Here is a 25,724-nt window from a genome sequence, read left to right as displayed (position 1 = left end):
TACTCTTAAAAAAAAGGAAGTAGATGTTAATTCCTGATGATGGAATTAATGCAGTCTTGTTGAAAAAGAAATTAGTAATTCAATTTGAAGTTATAAAATAGGAAGTTAAAAGTACTCAAAATTTTAGCATCTAGAAATAATCACTATTAACATTGGTGTACATTCTTCTAAATTTTTCCTTATGCCTATGTTTATATGATTTTGGTTTTTTTCAGGAAAAAAATCACATGAATTAATCATTTAAACGAATAAAGACCTCTCTAACTCTTAGTTTGAAAAAGGAATTCAACCCAATCAATGATTTGTTATATTTTCTTGTATGTAGTGTCAAAGGATAAAACTAAAACGATTTAGTTACCATGTTTGATGTCTTTAATTCAAGGGAAACAACCCATGGATTGGAGGAGTAGAGTGCCTCTGAAGCAGTAGAGTATTCTTCCCAAGGGGTTTTGGGCAAGAGGATTTTATAGAATGTGAGAAGAGGCAACAAGGAAATGGCATGATTGGCTCCGATGTCAGAGATTTCCTTATGAGACTAGCTGGCCCTATTTCCTAGGGTAAGGTAGGCTGGCCAAAGCTGAGTTGGAGGATTGTGATTGGTGTGCACTAACTTTCCTATATAGGTGTTTCTTGTAACTTCAGTTTAGCTTTGTAATGTGGGCTGGACCGCTGAGCTGGCCTCCATTTTGTGGATCCTGATACACAAATTACCATTATCAGTAGGAATAAGAAGGAAGTGACAGTGGTATCCAACAACCGATTTGATAGACCTTTTGCTATTACACAGATATCAACTTATGCATTTTATTAGGAGATCAAATTGTCAAGTAAAGCTGCTTAGTTAAGTATTTTTTTTTTACGTATTTTGATAACTTTCAGAAGACAGCACTAGTATCTCAAGACCAGGTATCTTAGGAGACTTCATTTTATAAACTGCTGACAAGGATGAGTTTATAATGATGTTAGTAGTTATAATTATGCAGTTATAAATAATGCAGCATAAAAGGTAGGGTTAACAAAAATTGAGTTTTTGTTAACATTTTCAATTTGTTACTCAAGTGGTCATATTGTCTGAGCTAGTTTTATGAGGCAGAATGATGTTTGTGTAGTTGCGGTCCTCCTTTTCTTTCTGAAATTCTCTGTGGGTAACATTGCTAGTGAAGACTAGTTACATTTGTAAACTGTGTTCTGTTGTGTACAAGCATGATAAGGACGAGCAGTAAGAAGCTCAAATGTCCTCAGAAAAACAGAACAGAGATTATCCTTTAATGGTAGTAGATTACAGGATATGAAATTGTCTCTTCTTTATCAGTTAAAAATAGGTAACATTTTGTTGGTTTTTTTGTTTTTCACTTAATCTTGACAACTCTTTGAGGTACTAGCTACTATTGTTTTTCTCATTTTATTTATAAGGAAATCTAGGCAGTACAGATGAAATACTTGGTAACAGACACAATTACTTCAGAGCTAAGATTGACATATGGAAAGTTTAACTACAGAGCTTGCTCTTATTTGTGACAGTATATAACCTCGCAATAATTTTAACCTGCCTGTCTTACTTATTAATTCATTATAAATGTCTTTCCTCAACATTTACTATGAATTAAGGTAACCACCTATAAAACAAATATACATATGAATAATACATACATATGAACAGTGGCCATGTATTAATCTTAACATCTTTTTGAAGAACAGCTTCCTTTTTACAGAATTTTTAAGTGCTTATTTATATTAATACATGGCCAGTCTTAAATTAAGAAGTAATTTCAAATAAAAAGAGAAACAATACTAATATAAGGCTTCATAGCTTTCCATTTTTCTTTTTGTTTATATATACACACATATGTTACAAACAAAATTACATTATGTTTATGCATTATTTTTTAAAATTACTGTTTTGAAATATTTTTCATACTTTTCCCCAGTTTTATTGAGATATCATTGATCATGTTCTTAACTACAAATTTTTTTATAGCTTTGCATTTAATGACTACCTTTTTTTCCCCAACATCTTTGTGAAATTCATGCTGTTGCATGTAGCAGGTACTTTTTCTTTTGCTGTATATTCCATTATAGGATGTTGCACAGATTAGTTATCTGCTAGTCTGTTGTTGGAAATTTAGGTTATTTCTAATTTTTCTTTTAGAGATACTGCTGCTATGAACATTATTGTACATGTGTTTTGTGGACAAAAGCATTCGTTTTTGCTGTGGAGATACATAGGAGAAGGACTGCTGGGTTATGTAATATATTTATGTTCAGTTTTGTAGACACTGATGAACAGATTTCCAGTGTGTAATGCTTTCACAGCCACTGCATGAGAGTTTTAATAGTTAAGTGTAATATTGCAGTCTTTATGATAACCACTAAGAAAATAATGAATGACACTATAAATTAATGAGGAAAACTAGAGTAATGAGATATTTAATTAATACACCAGGAGGTAAGAATGGTGGCACAAAAGAGCAAAGAAACAGAGGGGACACATAAAAGCAAACATTGATGTATTCAACATTATTTGTAATTAAATTTAATGAAAGTAGATTAAGTCCAATAAAAAGAAAATTGTGATCAGGCATGATGAAAAGAACAAAATCAACCATATGCTTTTAGCAGCTGACACACATTAACTATACTGACACAGAAAACTTGAAATACCAAAGAGCTATAATGCAAATACTAAGGGAAAGTTGGTGTCTCTATATGAAGATCAGAAAAAAATTTATGAGCGATAACAGGGGGACGTTCCACAATGATAAAAGTTGAAACCTAGAAAGAAGATATAGTAACCACGAATTTGTATATACTTAATAGTAGCTTCAGGATAAACAAACCAAAGATTAACAAAAGTAAAAAGATGAACTGACAAGTCCACAGTCATTGCTGAAGCTTTCAGTATACCTTTTGATAAGTGTTAGAACAAGGGAAAAAAAAAATCATTATTACAGATAGACGTTAATAGATGACCTAATTGACATCTAGAGAACACTAGATCCAACAACTGGAGAATATACAGACCCCACTTATTGAAATTTGCAAACTGCCTGACTTCTTTACTTTTTGTGTTCTGATCTGCTGAACAGGGAGATTAAATTAAATTATAGAGCACTGATGAAGACTAAATAGTAAGGTTTACAAAGCACCTATCAAATGGCGTTCTTAGCAAATATTTGTTTTCAAGCTGCAAGAGGCATGAACTTACTTTTCTCCAGCCTGGATGCTGGTGAGAGAGGTGGTAAATGATGCTACAAGGAATCAGGGGAGTTGACTGTGATTAAGAAACGGGAATTGCTGAGCTGGAGGATTCTGGGCCTTGTGTTGGCTGGGGGCAGGCCTCCATGTGAGCCAATGCTGTTTTGCAGTGGCACTGTTTCCTGCTTTTGTGTGTGGGATGATCAGGCATTCCTAGTTTCTGCATAACAAACCACCCCCAAGTTAGTGGCTTAGCTTTAGAACAATGATAACATTTATTTTAATCATTAATTTGTTCATTGGGCAGAACTTTATGGCGACAGCTAGAGTATCTGCTCTGTGTGGTTTCAGCTGGAGTAGCCCGAAGGTTGGGGGCTGGAATCACGAGAAGGTTTGGTGGTTGATGCCGGCAGTCGGCAGACACCTCAGCTGGACTGTGGCTGGAATATCTAGCTGTGGCCTTTCTGTGTAGATGCTGGGATTCCTAACAACAAAATGGTTGGGTTTCAGGGTGAGCATCTTGAGAGTGAGTTGTTAGTAGGAAGCTCCATTTCCTTTCTTAACCTAGCCTAGCCATGGAAGATACGCAGTGTCATTTACACTGCACTCTTGTTCATCAAGAGAATCACAAAGGCCTGTTTTGTTTTAAAGGAAGGGAAATAAACTCCACTTCTTGACAAAGTGGGTGAGTGGCAAAATTCTGGAAGAACATACAAAATCTGAAATATTGTGGGCCTTACTGGAATTAACAATACGTGACAGTCCCTGAGGCCACAGAGGAGGTTTAGGTGTGGATGGTGTCTTCCCTTTGCAGGCCTGGAATGTGGAATAGAGGGAAAATACCTTCCCACTCTCAGGTCCAGGCGAGTATTATCAGAGTGGAAGATGGGCCAGAACCCTCCTGCTAAAGTGTCTGGATCCTGTTTTCAGACAAGAGGACACTGCTTGTTGTCTGTGCTTGTCTATTGTATTTCTTGTGTGTGGAGGGTTTGGATTTGTCCAGAATCCTTCTTACCTCTGTTATTTTCTATGTATGTTGACAAGGTATTTTTACAAACAGGAAGACAGAAGGAAAAAGCTCATATTAATGTGCATCAGTTTGGGAGCTGAAAGGTGTATCTCATCTTATAGCTGACTTTTCTTTTCCCAGTTCTCACCTCTGTGGTCTCTGTGCTTCTCTAAGAGGGAAACCTTGAAGAGTATTGACAAGTACTCAACCATTTTTAACCATGGCTTTGGTAAGTTGCTATTTCTCTCTAGTTCTTGAATGTAGTTAAGATATATTAGATTATGTGAGCATTTCCTTATTTTGAAATGTCTTATGTAATAGATATCTAAGAAACTCTCCCCAGTCCCTCCCGTATCAGCGAAGTATGATGCCAAACAGCCCAAGGTGGTCCTGATGGATCCTTCTATTCTCCCTTGATATGTAGCATCTCCTGTAAGTTCAGCCTTCTTTTAAGAAGAATTATGGAGTAAAATTGTATTCCTTGAGGAAGAGATATTTCACCATCCAAAGAATAGCAGAGGGATGATTAAGAGAAGTTGGTCCTATTTGATTACTCATGGAAAAACTTGGAAATTCTTAGTATTTGTCTAGGAAAATAGAAGATTTAAGACATAAAATATACAGTTGGCAGTTGAGTGTCCTCAGTGTTGGTATGTGTTGAGATCCCGTGTTTTGTAAGGCTTTGAGGATTGGTTAAGAGTAAAATTGGGATTTGCATACAGAGAGATCAGGAATCTACCTTCGGAATCAGTCATGGAAAGATGAATATCAGGAGAAAGATCTGTCCTGTATTTGAAAAGACACACACACACACACATAATAGAGATCTAAGAAGCTGTATACACAGGATGGACTATAGTGTAGCTATTAAAAATTTACTAAATAATTTGGCATAAGAAAGTGTAGTGCTTAGGACATATTTTTAAAAAATAGTCTTAAAAAAATAGTCTTATACACATGGCCAGTAGGTACATGAGAAGATGCTCAGTATTGCTAATTATCAGAGAAATGCATATCAAAACTACAATGAGGTCTTACCTCACACCAGTCAGAATGGATATTAAAAAGTCCCAAAACAATAAATACTAGGGAGAGTGTGGAGAAGGAACCCTCCTACACTGTTGGTGGGAATGTAATTTGGTGCAGCCACTATGGAAAACAGTATGGATATTCCTTTAAAAACAAAAAAATAGACTTACCATATGATCCAGAATCCCTCTCCTGGGCATATATCCAGAGAATTTTCTAATTGGAAAAGGTACATGTACCCCAATGTTCATAGCAGCACTGTTTACAATAGTCAAGACATGGAAGCAACCTAAATGTCCATTGACATGATTGGATAAAGAAGATGTGGTATATATATACAATGGACTACTACTCAGCCATAAAAAATAATAAAATAATGCCATTTGCAGCAACACAGATGGACCTGGAGAATGTCATTCTAAGTGAAGTAAGCCAGAAAGAGAAAGAAAAATACCCTATGATATCACTTATATGTGGAATCCGAAAAAAAAAACAAACATTTACAAAACAGAAATAAACTCACAGACATAGAAAACCAACTTATGGTTACCCGGGGGGGTGGGGGGGGAAGGGATAAACTGGGAGTTCAAGATTTGCATATACTAACTGCAAATATATAGATATATATAAAATAGATAAACAACAAGTTATACTGTATAGCATAGGGAACTATATTCAATATCTTGTAGTAACTTATGGTTAAAAACAATATGAAAACAAATATATGTATGTTCCTATATGACTGAAGCATTGTGCTGTACACCAGAAATTGGCACATTGTAAACTGATTATATTTCAATAAAAATACATTTAAAAAAAAAAAAAGAAAAAGAAGTGGTATATGTATAGAATGGAATACTACTCAGCCATAAAAAAGAATGAAATACTGCCATTTGCAGCAACATGGATGGACCTATAGATTATCATACTACATGAAGTAAGTCAGACAAAGACAGATAGCATATGATATCACTTATATGTGGAATCTAAAAAAATGAGACAAATGAACTTACAAAACAGAGACAGACTCACAGACATAGAAAACAAACTTACGGTTACCAAAGGGAAAAGGAGGGGATAAAATAGGAGTTTTGAGATTAGCAGATGCAAACCTCTATATATAAAATGGATAAACAACAAGTTCCTATGGTATAGCACAGGGAACTATATTCAATACCTTGTAATAACCTATAATTAAAAAATATAAAACAGTATATATATATGTATGGCTGAATCACTGTGCTGTACACCAGAAACTAACACAACATTGTAAATCAACTATACTTCAATTAAAAAATGGTCTTAACAACAAAGCCCAAACAAGTTAGAGAATAATTTATTGTGACATATAAAACCATTACAAAAATGACTAATAGAAAAAAATGGAGGTGACATAATGAACCTGAGGCTTGAAGAAATTTTTTAATTTTATGCAAACTCTGTTATCGCTATATATTTATGTACAGATTTAATACTATATTGGAAAAGAAATTCCATGAATTGTATTTTCTTAGTCTGTAGAAAAATAGGATGTAAAAATTCAATTTATTACTCATTTATGAGCTAGTATTCACTATTTCACTTAATTGGAAAATTGTGATTCTTTTATTCATATCTAGCCATGTTTACAGACATGGTTAGTAACTGAGGAATCACATAATAGGCATGAACTTTTATGTAAATCAACTAGATTTCTTAAAAATATGTATAGAATCTGTTTTTGAGACACTGATTTCCTTAACTTCTCTTACCATAGACTTCCAGGTGATGCCTATTTGCTTTTGTACAGCCTCTTCTTGGATTTCAACCTTTATTCTCTTTCTATTTGAAAGCATTTCTTGAATTTCACCAGTAATGCTTGGGTTTGTGCTTTTAGGGATGGGTAACATTCAGGAAAGCAGCCCTAGACCTCTCAAGAGGAATGGGAATATCGGGTTCTGCTCTGAGGGAGTTATACTGGGATGTGATGATGGAGAACAGCAAGTTGGTCCCACGGGGTAAGCTGTCTACCTCAAATAATTTAAATATTCGCTCTGGAATATCAAGACTATCTTTTAAGAAAGTAAGTGAATTTTTTCATTCTGTTTTCAAAGGAACAGGTTAAGCTGTGTTGTATTGCAGGTGACACACCTCACCATTCTCATGATATTCATACCTTTCTCAGCCCCTTCATATAATTTCTACCTCCCTTGATACCCAGGAAGCTAGATGTGACTTGTAGGACACTGAAGACATGTCCATTGCCAAAGAAATCAGGTGTTACATTGTGTTTGAACTCAGAATCAGTAAAAATGCTCTGTGTTATTTTCTGAGCCATCTTTAGAGAGAAGAGCTAGACAAAAAGAATCCTGATATGTACTGATCATCAGAGTAATCTCCACAATTTACATGGTGATGGACTGAATAAAAAATATTTTAAAATGAAGTGAACATATTCATTTCTTATAACAAAATTGTTTTATTTGACCTACTTTGTCATTAAAAATTAGAACCCATGAACTCTGCATTTATCAGCATTTATCTACCATCCTAGGAAGAAACCTGTTAATGATTCAGAAAACTCCATTTTTCCTTTTAGCAGATAACAAACAAAAAATAGTAATCATAGCCAACATAGTTCTCATTGTGCTTTACTGTTAAACTATATCACCTCTTAAGACAGAGAGTCAGTGTAGGTTTAAATAAAAGAAGACCTTTCTTTACCTCTCTCATCTCTCTGTTCTTTGTGATTCTTTGGTCACCCTAAGGTGACTGTTCTCTCAATCCCACTATCCTTCTCTGAAGTCTTCACTAATTGTTTTTGCTTAAAGGTCATTAGAAATTTAACTAATTCTCAACGTGTTTTATAGAATTGGTTTTAATTCTTAGAAATATTTTCATGCATTATTTCATCTTTATTTCTTATAAGCAGTGTGACCACTTTATCAGAGCAAGGGAAGAAGCTGGGAGGGTTGTCAAGAAGACAGCTTAGTTGAGTGAGGGCTGATCAGGTGGGGAATTTTTAATTACATCTGTTAGGTCTTTTTTAAAAATTCACTTTTTAATTGTTTGCTGTTACTATATAAAATTAGTTAATCATTATATAAGAACTTTGTACCCAGCAACTTTTGTAAATTTAGTTGTAAGTGCTAGAATGCTTTACAGATTCTCTAGGATTTTGTAAGCAAACAATTGCCATCTACAAATAGCGGAAGTTTTTCTTCTTCCTTACAAATGTTTTATCTTTCATTTATTCTTATTGCCTTATTGCAATTGTGTTGAATAGAAGTGGTGAGAGTAGACATGGTTGCCCTTTTTTGATCATAGGAGGATGGTGCTTAATATTTCATCATTACACATAGCTGGAGGTTCTTCATAGATGCTCTATCAAATCTGGCAAGTTCTCTAGTCCTACTTTGCTGAGAATTTTTATCATGAAGGGATATTATATTTTGTAAGATACTTTTTCTGAAACTATTGATGTGATATGTCTTTTCTCCTTTTATCAACTAATATGATGAATTAAATTGATTTTTGAATGCTAAATCAATCTTGTATTTGTGGGTCATGTTGTATTTCCTTATATATATATTTCCAGATTAAATTTGTGTCAAATAAAAAAAAATATGTTGACCTCTGCTCCAAGTTCCTGGTATAGAGCTCCTAAAACCCTTGTCATTGCCTAAGTCATAAAAGTACTAGGAGCATCTTTTGTTCTAATATTTGGTCTTTAATCCTGCTTCTTGACACAGTTCCTCAATCCTCTGGAATTTCCTAGGTAATAGGAGTGTCTTTTGTTCTGAGATGGCAATTCTTGGTGGGCCCCTGGATGGTAGTTGGTCACCAGAAATATCAAGCCGTGATTGAAGTGATCAGCTCACTGGGTAGGGGAGAGGGACTGGAGATTAAGTTAATGATTGATTGTGCCTACATGATAAAGCCTCCATAAAAATCCCAAAAGTACGGGGCTCTGAGAGCTTGTAGGTCAGTGAACACATTTACGTACCGGGAGGTGGTGCATCCCAACACTGCAGGGACAAAAGCTCTTTGGCTTGGGACCCTTCCAGACATCCTTCTATGTACTCCCTCATCTGGCTGTTCATCTGTATCCTTTATGATGTCTTTTGTTATATTACAAACTGATAAACACAAGTAAATGTTTCTCTGAGTTCTGTGAGCTGTCCTAGGAAATGCTCATACCCAAGGAAAGGGTCATGGGAACTCCGATTTACAGCCAGTCGGTCAGATGTACAGGTGACAGCCTGGGGCTTTTGACTGGCATCTGAAATAGGGTTGGGTAGTGGGGGAGACAGTCTTGTGGGACTGAGCCCTTAACCTGTAGGCTCTGATGCTATATATAGGTACATGGCATCAGAATTTAGTTAATTTGTAGGACACCCAACTGGTATTAGAGAATTGCTTGGTAAGGGGGAAAAACCCACACATTTGGTGACCAGAAGTAAACTAAAGTACGGTACTAGTGTAAGACTAAAGGAGAAACACAAGAGCAATGTGTTTTTCGTATCCAATTTGCTAACATTTTCTTAAGAAATTTTGCACAAGGTTTTAGTATGTTATTTTATCTTCTTGTAATGTCTTTGTCAAGTTTTGGTATTAATGTAGTACTGGCCTCATAAATAAGATGTGAACTGTTTTCTCCTCTGTTTTCCAGGAATCATTGTGTAAGATTGGTATTATATCTTAAATGCCTGGTAGAATCCTTTAGTAAAATCAGCTGGGCCTGGAGTTTTCTTTGTTTTTGATAACAAATTCATTTTCTTTAATAGATAATTGGGCTATTCAGATATTCTATTTCATCTTATGTCTGTTTTATAGTAAGTTGTATATTTCAAGTTTTGTCCATTTCATCTGAGTTGTCACATTTGTTGCAGTGAAATGGTTCATAGTAATTCCCTTGTTAGACTTCTACTATTTATATATTCCTTAGTGATAAATTCTTTTTTATTCCTGATATTAGTGATTTGTTGCAAAGACAGTTTTTTATTTTTAGTAATTCTAGGTAAGGTTTAATCTATTCTGTTGCTTTTTCCAAAGAAATCACTTTTTATTTCTTCTCTTATTTCCTTCCGGGTACTGAGGATTTACTTTGCCTTTCCATTTCTAGCTTATAAAGTGGAACCTCTGGTTACTGAGTTTGGACGTTTCTCTCTTTTACTATAACATTTAAAGCCAGAAATTCCCTACTTTAACTCCATTCCACAAATTTTTATATGTTGCATTTTTATCAGTCAGTTCAAAATATTTTCTTACTTCCATTTTGATTTCTCCTTTAACCTATGGATTATATAGAACTGTGTCGTTTAATTTCCAAACATTTGTGGGTTTTCTAGCTACTTCATTATTATTTACAGTTTAGCCCCATTTGATCAGAGAATACATTGTGTATGGTTTTGATCCTTTGAAATTCATTGATGCTTTTTGCATGGCCCAATATATATAGTCATATTGGTGAATATGCCATGTGCATCTGAAAGGAAATACGTATTTGGTAGATGTTGGGTGAGTTTTATACAAATATTAATTAGTCCAAGTTGGTTGATAGTTCATATCATTTATTCACTGGTTTTTTTTGTCTTGTTTTTTTCCAATTACTGAGAGATAGATATTAAAATTAGGGTCAGAACCAAAGTAATGTTGAGTTGAGTAAAGCACCTGGGGTGCAAAATTTAAGGAGGCACTCATTCTTAGGGTCGTGCAAGTGCAGTGTTGTTTGCTGTGTTTTTAGGTGTGTACACATAAATGATAATAATTGTTTTCCTAATGTATCACCTGTTCTATAATGAAACGTCCCCCTTATTACTGGTTTAGTTTATCTGAAATTAGTATAGCCACTTTAGCTATATATACCATCTCTATATAAACAAAACATACTATTAAAATTTTTACTCTGAATAGTTATATGTGGTTTAAAGAAATTAATGTAATAAGAAGAGTTATTACATTAACCCAGAGAGTTACCATTTATGCTGTCTTCCTTTGTTCCTGAAGATCTCGTTTTCCCACTGGTAGCATTTTGTTTCAGCCTGAAGAACTTTCTTTTAGCATTTCTTGTAATGCAGGTCTGTTGGTGACAAATTCTGTTAGGTTTCTTTTATCTGAAAGTGTCTTTATTTTGCATTCATTCTTGAATATATTTTCTCTGGATATAGAATTCTGCTTTGTTAAAATTTAAACAATTAAAAAAATTATTTAGTGGACACTGACACCTCTAATTCCAATCCAATTTAACAAGATTTATTTTAGACCTCCTATTTACATGTCTGTGCCTCTTTTCTGACTGTGAGCATCCTGGTTCCAGGTATCCTTAGTACATTTACTTATTACTCAGTTACTCCGCATGTATCCAGTCTGCCATCCATGCTGACCACAAGCTCTGCCTGTTTCTCTGTACATGTCAACACATGGACCTAGACCCTGATTCTCTCCCCTCTTGTGGTCAAGAAGATTGAGTTCCTCCATGGCCCCCAACTTCCACCTCTCTCACAGAAGACATGTGAACTCTTCTCTTTCTATATCTTTATTTTGAAATTTTTTTGTGAAAAAAATCTCATAGAGGCTATGGGCCAGCAAGCACTGATAATGAGAACCACCACTCCTGTGGCAGGCGTCAACATCTAGTGAATCAACCTCCTTATCCCGGAACTCAAAACTTTTATAGTAGACGCTTGAGCCTCAGGCTGTTTATATATTTTGTATTTTGATATAGTGTCTTTGTTTACCTGAAGGTAAATACCAAATAGTCTAACAGTATGATTTAGGTTGGAGTTCTGAATCATGCAGTATTAGCTTAACCTCTGGAGGGGTTGGAAACTAAGGTCAGCCATGCAGGCAGTCACCATGTCTATGTGACTGAGCCCCAGCAAAAACTCTGAACACCAAGGCTCAGATGAGCTTCCCTGGTTGGCAGTACTCCATGCTTAGTCACACACCGTTGCTGGAAAAAGTCAGCATTGTCCATGACTTCACTGGGAGAAGCTCTGTTCTTGTACTTTTACCAGACTCTGCCCCATTTGGCTTTGACCCCTGACGTATTTTAATCTGTATCCTTTCACTGTAATAAATCATAACAGTTGACTGTAATAGCTTTCAGTAAGTTCTGTGAGTCCTAGCAATCATTTGCTGGAATTATCCTCAGAATCCCTGAACTTGTAATTCCTAAATTATTACTTCTCAAACTTTTTCTGACTTTTTTCTTAAGCACTTTAAGACAGTTTTCTTCTGAAAATAGCTCTACCTTCTCACACAAGGTCTGATATATAGTGTTCTAATTATCTTTTTGTAAATTTTAAATTTTAGTTTGTGTTTCCTCTTTGACTCAAGAATAAGTTAAGAGTTCAGATGTGAAATCAGGCTTTTGACTAGGAATATATAAAAGCTCGATGGATCATAAGTGATAATTATTAGATTACACTTGACCCTTGAACAGTGCAGGGATTGGGGAACTGACCCCCTGTGCAGTCAAAAATCTGCATATAACTTTTGAATCCCCCCAAACTTGATTACTAATAGCTTACTATTGACTGGAAGCCTTTTTGATAACATGACAGTTTATTAACACATATTTTGTATGTTATGTGTATTATATCCTGTAGTCTTACAATCAAGTAAGGTAGAGAAAAGAAAATGTTATTAAGAAAATCATAAGGAAAAGGAAATACATTTACATTATTACACTGTATTTATCACTACTGTAACTTTACATTGTCTCTTTACAAGATGAATTGTCTGTCAGTACCTGCATTAATATTGTATTATACTAAACCCTGTAGATATTGTACCTTTTAACAACATTAGACATAAAAAATTAAAAGATAATGTGAAAAAGAAATTCATATTTACTTATAGGTATAATGATTCATACATTTGTTAATGAAGAAGCAGCAAATTTTATTGCCTTAAAGTATTATAGTATAATCAATATGATTGCTTCATAGTAGCCTAACCTGTAAACTAAATGAATCATTACACAATTTTTTGTCACATACATTATTACAGTCATATTCACAATACAGTATTGGAAATATTGTTACTTAAAAAAAAAAAACCTAACTGTGGTAAAAGGCTGATATGCAGTTTCTCCAATTATGAGAGAGAGGCATACTGTAATGGTAATATAATTCTTTGAAATTGAAGAAAACTAATACAGTATTAATTTTATGTTAAAAGTTACAGTATTATTTTTGTCTTTTTGATACCAGAGTAATGCTGGTCTCATAATGATTTGGAAGGTGTTCCCTCCATTACTTTTTTCTGGAAAGCCTATTCATAACAGATCTTAATTCTTAAGTGTTTGGCAGAATTTATTAGAGAAACTATATGGACCTGAAAATTTCTTTTTTGAAAGATTTTTAAAAGAATTTACAAATGAATTCAATTTTTAAAATAGTTATAAAGCTAGTCTGGTTATTATTTCATGTTGGGTGAGTTTTGGTAGTTTGTGATTTTTAAGAATTGAACTGTTTCATTTTAGTTGTCAAATTTATGGGCATAGAGTTGTTCGTAGTATTCTCTTACTATCTTTTTATGTCTGTAGGGTGTGTAAAGCTTACTTTAATTCCTGATATAGGTGATTTTTGTCTTCCCTTTTTTCCTTTGTTAGTCTTAACAAATGTTTACCAATTTAATTGATCTTCTCAAAGAACCAACTTTTTGTTTTACTGGTGTTCAGTCTTTTTCAGTTTCCTATTTCATTTATTTCTATTCTTATTTTTATTATTTTTCTGCTTTGAGTTAATTTTGGTTTTTCTAGTTTCTTGAGGTAAAAGCTTAGTCTACTGATTTGAGATCTTTTTTCTTTTCACATAATCACTTGATGCTTTGCATTTGCCTTTAAGTCTCATAAAGGAAGCAACAGACTGAAACTATTGATATATTCAACTTTTTAAATTTCAGTATATTTCTAATCCCCTTGATAACAATGATTATTTAGAAGTGTGTTTTTTATTTACCAAGTGGTTGGAGAGTTTCTTATTTACTTTGTGTTATTGGGATCGAGTCTAATCATATATGGTTAGAGAACATTCTTTGCATGATATCAGTAATTTTTAGTATGTTAAGGTTTGTTGTTATGTCCTAGAGTATAGTCTATCTTTGTAACTGTTCCATTTGTACTTGAAAAGCATGTGTTTCCTGTTGTTGTTGGGTAGATTGTTCTATAAATGCTGGTTATAGCCAGCTGATTGATGATATTGTTTAGTCCTTTTATATCTTTAATGATTTTCTATTTACTAGTTCAGTTGACTACTGAGAGAGGAAGGTTGAAGTCTTCCAGTGTAATTGTGGACTTGTCTGTTACTCTTTTCAGTTTTATCAGTTTTTGTGTCATATACTTGAAGCTTCTTTGTTATATGCATACACACTTGTGATTGTTAGGTCTTTTTGATGAATTTCTTATTTTGTAAAGTTCTTTTAGATTCCTGATAATTTTCTTTGCTTTTTAGCATTACTTGTCTGATAATATATAAGCCACTTAGCTTTCTTTTGATTCGTGTTTTCAGGGCATTCTTTATTCATCTTTTTACTTTTAACTATATTTGAAATGAGTTTCTTGTACACAGCATGTAGTTGGGTCTTTAAAAAAATTCCATTTGACAGTCTCTGCTGTTAATTAACATGTGATGGAGATACCCCGAAGATGTGCCCCTGTCTTCATTATCTCTGCCTTCTGGTACTCGTGTCCTTGTGTATCCCTTCCCCTTGAGTGTGGCCAGGACCTCTGACTGTCCTTATTCTAACAGGTAGGATACAGCAAGGGTGAAAGGATGTCACTTCTGTGATTATGTTATATATGACTGTAACAGCAGTTTTTCCAGGAGACTCTCTCCCTTGTTAGCTTTAATGAAGCAAGTGGCCCATCTGGAGGGTCCATGTAGCAAGAAACTGAGAGTGGCCTTTGGGCATGAACCAACAAAAACCAGGATGCCCTCAGTCCAGTAGCCTGCAAAAAACTGAATGCTGCCAACAAGCATATGTGCTTAGAAGTAGCTCCTTCCCCAGTTAAGCCTTCAAATGAGACTCTAGCCCTGAACCATACCTTGATTGCAGACTTGTGGAAGATCCTGAAGCAGAATACCTAGCTAACTGTGGCTAGACTTCTGACCCTCAGAAACAGTTATGATGTACTTACTCCGTCTTACCTAGGACCAGCACCACTGTAGTTTTCCCCAAAATGCTCCTGTTATTAGAATATTGGGTAGTTAAATTCTTTAAGCTGATTTCTGTGGACATTAGATTTAGTATTTAATCTTTGAAATGACTCTTGCTTTCTGACACAAGACATGGCAGGCTTACTTTGTAACTTCCCCTCCCCCAACCAGACACTTGAGACATGACCATCTTTTTTCATTAGATATTAGTCTTTGTTTAAAACATTTATTTATTAAAAGCACTTTATTTTTCATTTTTATTCTTATAGGTTATACTGCTGGCCTGTTACAGCCATTTCAGCTGGTGTCTGTGGCCTATTAACATGATCAATTAGTATTTGAAAGCTTACTTCTTCCTGGCGTAAGATGTTCAGGGCTCTCCTTGTACCTTCCCTACCATAAATCAAGATTCAGACATTTTTCTAGGGAGTTTATAAAATGGGCACTGGTATTTAGTGACCACAATATGAACAACAGGAGTGCTTCAAGCATTTTTGGCTTTTAAATTTTTAAGTGTTTGAGCATATTATCTCTTTCTCAAAACTGATCTCTTTCAACTTTTTATGTTTTCTGGGGTATATAGATCTAGAACTTTTTTTATTCATATACATTTTCAAATTGATTGGCATAGGAGTCTTTATCATTTAAATAGATATACACGCTCTGTGGTGGTGATTTCTCCTCTTGTTCTTATCTTATTTTACTTTTAATGTGTTTTATAACTCACTACATTCTACCTCTACCTCTGTATTTATTAGTTCCTTCCTTCTGCTTTTCTTTATTTTACTTTTTTAAGCTTAACTTGTTGAGGTGGATGCTTCATTTAGTAATCTTTATTATTTTATTTGTATTAATATAAGCATTTAAGTCCATGACTTACACTCTGGCTTCTATAGTTTTATGCCCTAGATACTGCTGAAAAATTGTATAGTGTCTTTAACATCATGGTTTTCTAGATGTTTCTTCATTTGGATTGTATTTCCACAACTGAAACAACACTTATTTAGTAGATTGCTTATTTATTTACATCATTAGTCTCTAGTTTATTGCAGCAAACTAATGTTTCTTGTTTTATTTCAACTTTGTTACACATAACATTGTTTAGTCCTAGGAACATTATTCTTGGTCCCTCCTTACGCATGGTTAATCTTTCACTTCTGATTTTCTTTAGACTATTGGCTAATCTTTATTGCCATCCTCTAGCCAAAAAATCAACATATTACTTGTCATAGAACTCATGGCACTCTTGTCCCATCAAGGCCTTTCTCCATATTATTGAGTCTGATTATTCTCCATTGGAGCTCCAAGCCTTTTTGATTAAAATTGTATAAGCGTTACAGTATGGCATACCTGTTAACAATATCTGAAAATTCTTTGAGATGCTTTTCTAAGAAATATAAGAATGGTTGGCTTTGGCTGTGTTAGTTTGGATATGCTTTTATTCTCATCTGAAATGGAAATAATATAGGAAAGAGTGTATTTCATTACTACAGTAGACGTATGTAAGGGATGGGAAGCAGAAAGAGATATATAGTAACTGTTGCTTAATTTTTGGGTTAAATAATACTCATCTGTCTTAACAATATCTTATCTTCCTAATATTTACCTTCATTCTCATCAAAATTTCTATTCCTTTATCCATTAATTAACTTGTTCTGTAACTAACAACTGCATTGTCCTAGGAGCTTATTCTTTAGTGGCATATGAGAGAAATGATTGCATCTGCCCTTGTGGGTCTTTAGGAATAAGGAAATAAATGCATTAATTTAAATAATAAAGAGAAATCAATGTACAATGAAGTCAAGGAACTAGGTGCTAGAATAGAAACTTCTTCGATAGGGTCAGCTGATACAACCGTTTTGAGTAAGCACCCTTCAGATCAGATGGAAAAAAAGGAGGAAATCACACAGTGAACCCACCCATGGGAGGTGAAAGAGATAGGTAGCTCTAGGAGATAAATATTCCATGATCTGGGAACTAAAAGGAAGAGGATTTTAGGCAAGAGGATAGAGTGAAATGAAATAAGTAGGTCCTTGTTATCCATGAGAAATTGCTTGGATGGAGAAGCCATTAAAAACAGCTTGTAAGCAGGGACAACCAAATCTTGATCTGCATCAGGAATTATTTAGTAGAGACATCAGAAATACAGGTGCTTGGGACCTGTCCTTTGATACTGACTGAGTTCATCTAGGTTGGTTGCTATACATCAGGACTTGCAACAACTTTCCCAGTTGATTCTGATCAACACCTAAGTTTCAGAGCCATGGACTTAACTTTGCCCTTTCATAACTTCCATATCATATATATAATCTCCTCATTCTCTGAGTCTTCTTGCTTTTCTTCAGATTTTAAAACACTGTTAACTACTGACTGCTAACATTCATTATTTTCAATTTGTTTCCTCTATGTCTTTAATAACAATTTAATTTTTCTGGCACAGGGAAAAATAAAATCATTTGTTTCCTTTCTCCTGTTCTTTCACATTTGGAGTCCAGATGTAAGACAAAGACATTTTTAGGAAAAAAAAAAAAAAGGTTCCTAATGCAAGGTAATTGAAAAAGTAAAATCCTTGACCTTGAGGACAACATTTTTAGAAATAACTGGCAAAACAAAAGCAAGATTGAGGGAAGGGTCTCAAGGGGGACATTTTAGCTAAATGAAAATAATTTCTGAAAATGTAGCCAATTATAAGCATAAATCTTTTACTCTGTATCAGGGAATTTATAAGAGATGCTCTATAGGTAAAGGGATATGAGAACATCTTTGTAGTTCAGACTTTGCTCATGATGAGAGTTCTTTCTAGTGAGAAAACCTATGAATGTAAAAAAATATGGAAGGGCCTTTGGTGTGCATGAACAATACACTGCATATCTGAAAATTCCTACTGTTATGCAAGCTAGTAAATGTCCAAAGCGTAGGGCATGCCTTAGGTTTCCACAGAGACCTTACAGTACACTAGAAATTCATTTTGATGAGTTGTTATAAATGTAACATATGTGGAAAAGCCTTCAGAGCATGTGGAAAATTCACTCAGCATCACAGAATTTGTACTGGTGAGAAATACTTAAGACAGTAAGCAATCTTTTAGAATATACAGGCAACTTACTGGACATCTGAGAATCCACAGAGAAACCCTATGAGTGTAAGGAGTGTGAGAAGGCCTTTAGATTCTATGGAGAGCATAAAAATTTTCATATTGGTTAGAAACCCTACAAATACTTGGAATATAGAAAGGCGTTAGATTTCAGTCACAGCCTAGATCACATGAAATATGTAGGTGATGTGTTGGGAGTCTCTAAGACTACATGCACATTCACAGACTCACTGGAAGGTCTTACAGGCCTCAGTGTATAGTTGTAACCATGTCTAAAATTTCTTACAGCAATGTACTAAGGATCATAAGGGAAAAGACACAGGTGATGTCTAAAGGAATCAGTCCCCGGGTTTCCTAATGCTCTCTTCCTCACATTAGGGGTCACACAGAATGCAAGCTCCCCCAGAAGGAAAAATACAGCAATATTTATGCAGTGTTACTCTCCAGGGAGAAAAATCACTGCGCAAGATTTTTACTGGGAACTGGTCACATAGAAGCCCTCTGTTTAACAAGTACTAAAATTTCAGACTTCCGGAAGGAAAGCAAGTATTCAGCATAAACCATATTGTTTGCATAAACAGTGTAGGTACTATGTACGCTTGTAAATTAGGGAATAGTAAGAACACTCTTGAAATCTTAGTTTTCAGATGCCAGCCAAAGGCCAACCTTGCAAGCAGGCCTTTCTAAGCAATATCAGCAGTATTCTCTTGGGCCTTGGCCAAGGCATCTTTACCGCAAAATTATTATCACTAGAACCCCCACAGCATGTTGAGAGCAACTAGCACTATTTGCCTTAGTTATACCTTCCAAGAGTCTTCAATTTAGCTGGTTTAAACAAACACCACATTGAGCCATAAAGGTCTATTTTAGAAAGCCAGGTGGCTTACTCAAGTTTCTGTATTAACCCTTCTTTATCTATCCTGAGGCATCGATTTAGGTACAATACAACACTGTCCAGTACATTAAATCTTACCTGAATGCCTTCCAGGGCTGAGACAGCGTCATAATAGAGCACCTACACCAGAAGTGCAGTCCCGGAGGGCACATGTGGTCCTCCTGGAAACAAGGAGTTTACAGTTGTTAGAGTGCCCGAAGTGGGACGTGCACTAGTCAGGCAGTACGGGTGTATGAAGTTTGAGGATTTAGGGGTTGATTTGAGGCAGGACCATGAGTGACAGTAACACACAACAATATTGATTAGGTGGTACTTAGAGTTACATGAGAAAGGAAATGCCTTCTAGCAAGACACCTTTCAAGGACAGCAGTGTGAGGCTACCACCCAGAAGGGGAATAGGGCAAGGTACCTATTTACCAGGAAAGAAGGGGAAATCAGAAAGGGGGCTTATGTGTCTAGGTGACATCACTCAGCCCAAGGTGGGTGGGTAGTCTCTGGATTAGAGAGCTCTGAAGGGCAACAGCAGTTTGGAGTTTTTAAAATAGATACAGGGCTTGTCTTATTCATGGTTAGCAGATGTTGATACAACTCCATGGGGTGTACAGAGCAGGTAGGCTCTAAATGTCCAAAATACATGTTTATTTGGACTATATTTAAAACTACATGATGTGTTAGATTTGAGCTGGCACTGGTAGGTTTTAGGCTGAGGATTCTAGCCTGCTGTGAGGAAATAACAATTTGGGGGCCATTTTAGGCTAATACACATGGGCCATCTTTGGCTTATTACATAACAAGAGGTTAATAGGGCCCCCAATATGACCTCTCATCATGGGCCTCCCACCCTGGGGTTGCCAGGTCAATTCAAATAATTCAGTTTAGTTCTTGGCTTCAGAGGCACTGCCTAAAGCTAGTTAGTTTCCGTTTTGCTTATCTGTAACATCAGCTCATTCACTTCAGGAGCGTGGGTAGTATCTGGAGGTGTACTGCATGGAAAGTGCTAGAACTGGGGCCAACCCCTGCTGGCCCACAGTCAGTCCTGTCAAGTGTCTTCCCAGGTGTTGGGTTTTTGTTTTTGTTTTCTCTTTTGTTACAAAATCATCATGTCCCATTTAGTAAACATAACAACATAATTTCTTACTCTCATCTGTTTTGTTTGGAAGGGACAAAAGAGGGACAAAAGCATTTTCACAGAAAAAAATTTGTCTGTAACTTAACCAGAAAGATACATTATATCCAGGTCAGGACAAAATCCTGAAGTTTCCTTTTTTCCAAGTGGGTTTACATAACCCTCCCTTTCCCTTTCATGCTGGTAAGTCATCTAATAAGCAGCCTAGAAAAGAGCTTTTGGGAGATAGCTGCATTTAATAATCAAACTGCCTTACTAAGAGGTATGTACCATGAAAAAGGTGAGGGAAGTAGAGTCAGACCATTACCATTCCATTGTTAACAAACTTCAGTTAATCCAGAAAGCCTGCTCTAAAAGTAAATTCTTGACACATTAAGGAAATGATAACAGAAAGAAATTTGGAACATTTGAAATGAAGAAAGCACTGAAAGGGATAAACAGATAAAAGTCATAAAGTAACAGACAGCTCTTGAGTTTTGAAAATTGTTTGGTATTTTACAGCTAAAATGATTCATAGTCTGATGTGGTTCTCAGTGTATATACAGGTAATATTTAAGACAACTATATCATAAAGTGGGGGATGTTAAAGAGACCTCAGCCACGTTAAGATCTCTACTTTTCACACAAAGTGATAAATATTGATACTAGTAGACTATGATGAGTGTGTATATCATAATCCATAAAGCAACCACTAAATAAACCTATACAAAGAAATATAAACAATATGAATAAATTAGAATGGAATACTAACAAGTATTCATAAAAATCACAGCAATGGCAGGAGAGAACAGAAATAGACGGTAGGAGCAACAAAACAAATAAAATGGCAGACTTAAATCTTAACATGAGTAAGTATATTAAATGAGTATGATTTAAACATACAAATTAAGATTATCAAAAAAAGGTTTTTTTAATGACCAAAGTGTATGCAATCTACAAGAAACTCTCTTCAAATAATATAGGTAGGTTAAGAGTAAATAAACAGATGGACCTATTATGATAGCTACTTTCAAAAAAAAAAACAAACTAGGGAAAAAGAAGTGTTGGCAGGGATGTGGAGAAATTGGAACTTTCATGTACTGTTGGTGGGAGTGTAAGTTTTTTAAGCAAAAAGGAACCAGAACTTGATGGTTCTGAAAATTCTCAGCCTATCCCTATTGCAAAAACTGAGAAAGCTTGATCTGAAAACTACAGGTGTGACGAAAAAAACCATTTGATGAGATTAGTCTGGGTATGAAGTCACCGCAACAGAAACAATATAGTTTGAACTGAAGGGGACAGGAATGGGAGGAAATGAAGGAAGGATGTCAGACTTCATAGAACCACCATAGAGCTGTTTGGCAGCAGGTGTGCTATTCTTCAAGACAAGGAAGAAGGACCCCAAAGGTGATTCAGAGATCATCAGGGCTGCCTCCTCAGTTTCAAAGGGAAAGGAGTTGGGGGAGCTCCCTTGGTTTCATCAGGCCAGATGGAGCCTTGTGGATGGGGCTGCCCGGAGCCTTGGGAATGTGACTCCCACCTGGCAGACCCTTGATATGACCTCCATCTGACAGAGCTGCAGAGGCAGGACTGCCACCCAAGTGGATCCAGGAGGTGGGACATTGAACCAAAGAAGATTGATTAATTCTCAAGCCTTCAGATGTAATGTGCTTGCCTTACTAAGTTTTGGACTTGCTTGGGACCTATCCCCCATTTTTTTTTTCTCCTGATTTCTCCCTTTTGGAATGGGAATGTCTATCCTATGCTTGTCCCAAAGTTGCATTTTGGAAGCACGTATCTTATGTGGTTTCATGGGTTGACAGCTGGAGAAGAATTTTGCCTCAGGATGAATCATGCCTCAAGTCTCACCTGTTTCTGATATAGGTGATATTTATATGATACTTTGGACTTTATACTTTAGAGTTGATGCTAGAGCGAGTTGACTCTTGGGGCTGTTGGGACAGGATGAATATATTTTGCATATGAGAAGTACATGAATTTTGGGGGGCCAGGGGTGGAATGTTTGTGTTTCCCCAAAATTTATGTAGAAGCCTTACCCCCAATGGAATGTTATATGGAGATATGTGGATGGTATGAGAGATAATTATGTTTAGATGATATCATGAATGTGGGCTCCTGTGATAGAATTAGTGCCCTTCTGAAAAGAGGAAGAGACCAGAGCTTGCTCTCTCTCTCCATGATGTGAGGACCTGTAAGCCACCTGTAAGCCAGGAGGATTATCACTAGGAACTAAATCTGCCAGCACCTTGATCTTGGACTGCCAAGCATGCACAACAGTGAGAAACAAATGTCTGTTTTTTTAAGCTACCCAGTCTATGGTATTTGTTTTAGCAGCCTGAACTGACTACGACAGAGAGGAAGTTTTAAAATATATATAAAGCTAGGTGAAAATACTACACATCAGAATTTGTGGTGTGCAGCTAAAGCAGTGCTGAGAGGGAATTTATAATGTTAAATGCTTACATTAGAAAAATAGAAAGGTCTTGTACCAATTATTTAAGTCCCTACCTCAAGAAAATAGAAAAATGAATAAAATAAACCCAAAGCCAGAAGAAGGTAGGAAGTAATGAGTGGAAATCAGAGATAATGGAAACAGGAATTAACTGAACAATGAGTTAAACCAAAAGCTTTTATTCAATAAAATTGATAAAGTTCTACCAAGACAACAAAGGTAAAAAGAGAAGACACAAATCTTTAATATCAGGAATGAAATGGGGGTATCAATGCAGATCCTGCAACTACTGAAAAGATAGAGAATACTATTGTTGTAGGCAGAAAAATGGCTCCCTCCAAATATTATGTCCTAATCCACAGAACATATGAATATATTACATTACATGGCAAAGGGGAATTAAGTTTACAGATGAAACAAAGTTCACTCATCAGCTGATACAGGGGAATTATCCTAGATTATCCAGATGGACCTGGTAAAATCACAAAGATCCTTAAAAAGTGGAAGATAAAGGAATAAAAGGAGGTTAAAATGATGTGATATGGAGTAACAGCAAAATGGCAGACTACAAAGCGCCAAGCTTCTCACTTGTCTTTTCAACAAATGGTGTTGGGAAGATTTGATATTCTTAGGCAAAATAATGAATTTGGACCATTATCTTACACCATATATAAAGATTAACTCAAAATGGATAAAGACCTATACATCTGAGGTAAAACTAAAACTCTTAGAAGAAAACATAGGAAGAATCTTCATGATACATGATTTGACAGTGGTTTTTTGGATATGACACTAAAAGCATAGGCAATAAAAGAAAAATATATGTAAATTGGACTTAATGAAAATTAAAAATGTTTGTGCATGAAAGTGTTTTACACTATCAACAGTTCACACTGTCAGCAGAACAAAAATGCAAACCACAGGATAGGAGAAAATATTTGCAAGTCATACCTGATAAGGGATTAATATCCAGAATATTTAAAGAATTCCTTAAACTCAGAGACAAAAAACAACCCAATTTAACAAAGGGCAAAGAACTTGAATTGTATTTTGGGCAGAAATTACAATGAGATACCACTTCATATCCATTAGGATGGATTTTGTATTTTACAAGGCAAAACAAAATAAGAGGTGTCAGTAAGAGGATGTAGAGAAATTGGAAGCACTGCTGGAAGGAACGTAAAATGGTGCCACCACTGAGAAGAACTTGTAAAGTTTCTGATATAGAATTACTGTTTGATCTAGCAGTTCCACTTGTTTTTATAACCAAAAGAATTGAAAGCAAGGAAATAAACAGGTATTTGTATACTCGTGTTCGTAGAGCATTCTTGACAATAGCCAAAAGGTGGAAGCAACCCAAGTGTCCATGGACAGATGAATGGGTTAACAAAATTTGGTATATATACGTTTGAATAATCGTAAATAATGGAATATGGTTTACCATAAAAAGGAAGGAAATTCCCACACATACTACAATAATTGAGGAACCTTGAAGACATTACACTGAGTGAAATAAGCTAGTCACAAAAGAACAAATATTGTATTATTCTGCTTATATGAGGTGCTTAGAGTAGTGAAATAAATAGAGATAAAAAATAGAATGATAGTTGCTAGGGATTGGAGGAGAGAGGAATGAAGAGTTACTGATAATGGATTTTCATGTGGGAATATGGGAAAGTTCTGGGGACAGATGGTGGTCATGGTTGCACAAAAATGTAAATATACTTAATGCTACAGATATATACTTAAAATAGTAAATTTTACTGTTAGCTCTGTTAATTATATGAGGTGATGGATATGTTGTCTTGATCTTGATACCCATTCTACAGTGTAAATGTATATCAAATCATCACACTGTATGCTTTAAATACATACAATTATTATTAGTCAATTACTGCTCAAAAGTTTTTTTAATAAAGGTAATTTATTGGTTCACTCAGTTGAAAATACAGGGTACACGATGTACATTATATCTCCAGTAACTATCTTTTTCTTGTTTGTTTGATTTTGTTTTTCTGTTTTGTTTTAAACCTGTTTAATCAGCTAATGACAATTCTATAGCCATGGCAACAAGTAACCAACAGACCTGGCTTTACACCTCTTTAGTTAGTTAACTAATGACAGACCACTTCAGAGATGCACACGTTTCCTCCATACTCTTCTAAGATTCTTTTTTTTAACTACTGTTAATTAGGTGAGTCAACATTCTTAGACTAAGCAGTTTACTTGTTGCAATTATAAGACAAAACAGGACTGAAAAGCTCAAAATATAAGGACTTGGAAAATATAAAAGATAATTTTTATAGACATATAATGCATAGCATGTAATTTTCTACAATCAGGATGGGACTTCATGTTCCATTTTGGACAGTCCTGTTTTTGCCTGGTCTCTCATTGTCACCTCTTCTGCTTCATGATGAACATGTAAGTCACCTAAACAATGTGGTATGTAAACCAAGAAACAGTGCATACTGATTGGCTCAGAAGACATAAAGGTAAATGTGAGATGTTGCTTAGAGATCCACAGTTACTGAGCCAGTTGGGAATTGAGCTGTGTGGTGATGGTAGGTAGCTTTTAATGATCACATCCAGAGGTGGATCCAAGAAGGATCCAGGTTCCCATTATCTCCATCCCACCAAAATCCAATCTCACATGTTGCCATGCTGAATAATAAAGGAGGGAGCATGACAATGTGATTAAAAGTAGTTAGTTAGTAAGAATTCATAGTAATCTCTTTTGAGTGCACAGTATCTTATACTATTCAAAGCAATTTTCCAG

The 25,724-nt window shown here is 35.4% G+C and overlaps 1 protein-coding gene across 7 annotated transcripts in view; it reads left to right on the top strand.

Moving 5' to 3' along the window:
- ZNF529 (zinc finger protein 529) overlaps window positions 1-25,724 on the top strand; it is a 198,529-nt gene that overhangs the window by 150,205 nt on the left and 22,600 nt on the right. For all 7 annotated transcript variants that reach the window (XM_064489584.1, XM_064489589.1, XM_064489583.1 and 4 more), the window contains 2 exons: window positions 4,346-4,433; window positions 7,110-7,230. In XM_064489584.1, coding sequence (XP_064345654.1) covers window positions 4,346-4,433; window positions 7,110-7,230 — 209 coding nt within the window. The remainder of the gene's footprint in view (window positions 1-4,345; window positions 4,434-7,109; window positions 7,231-25,724) is intronic.

This window comes from Camelus dromedarius, chromosome 9 (assembly GCF_036321535.1).
Source record: "Camelus dromedarius isolate mCamDro1 chromosome 9, mCamDro1.pat, whole genome shotgun sequence".
Lineage (NCBI taxonomy): Eukaryota > Metazoa > Chordata > Mammalia > Artiodactyla > Camelidae > Camelus > Camelus dromedarius.
The sequence above is the reverse complement of the archived record's forward strand: the minus strand, read 5'-3'. Positions and strand labels throughout refer to the sequence as shown.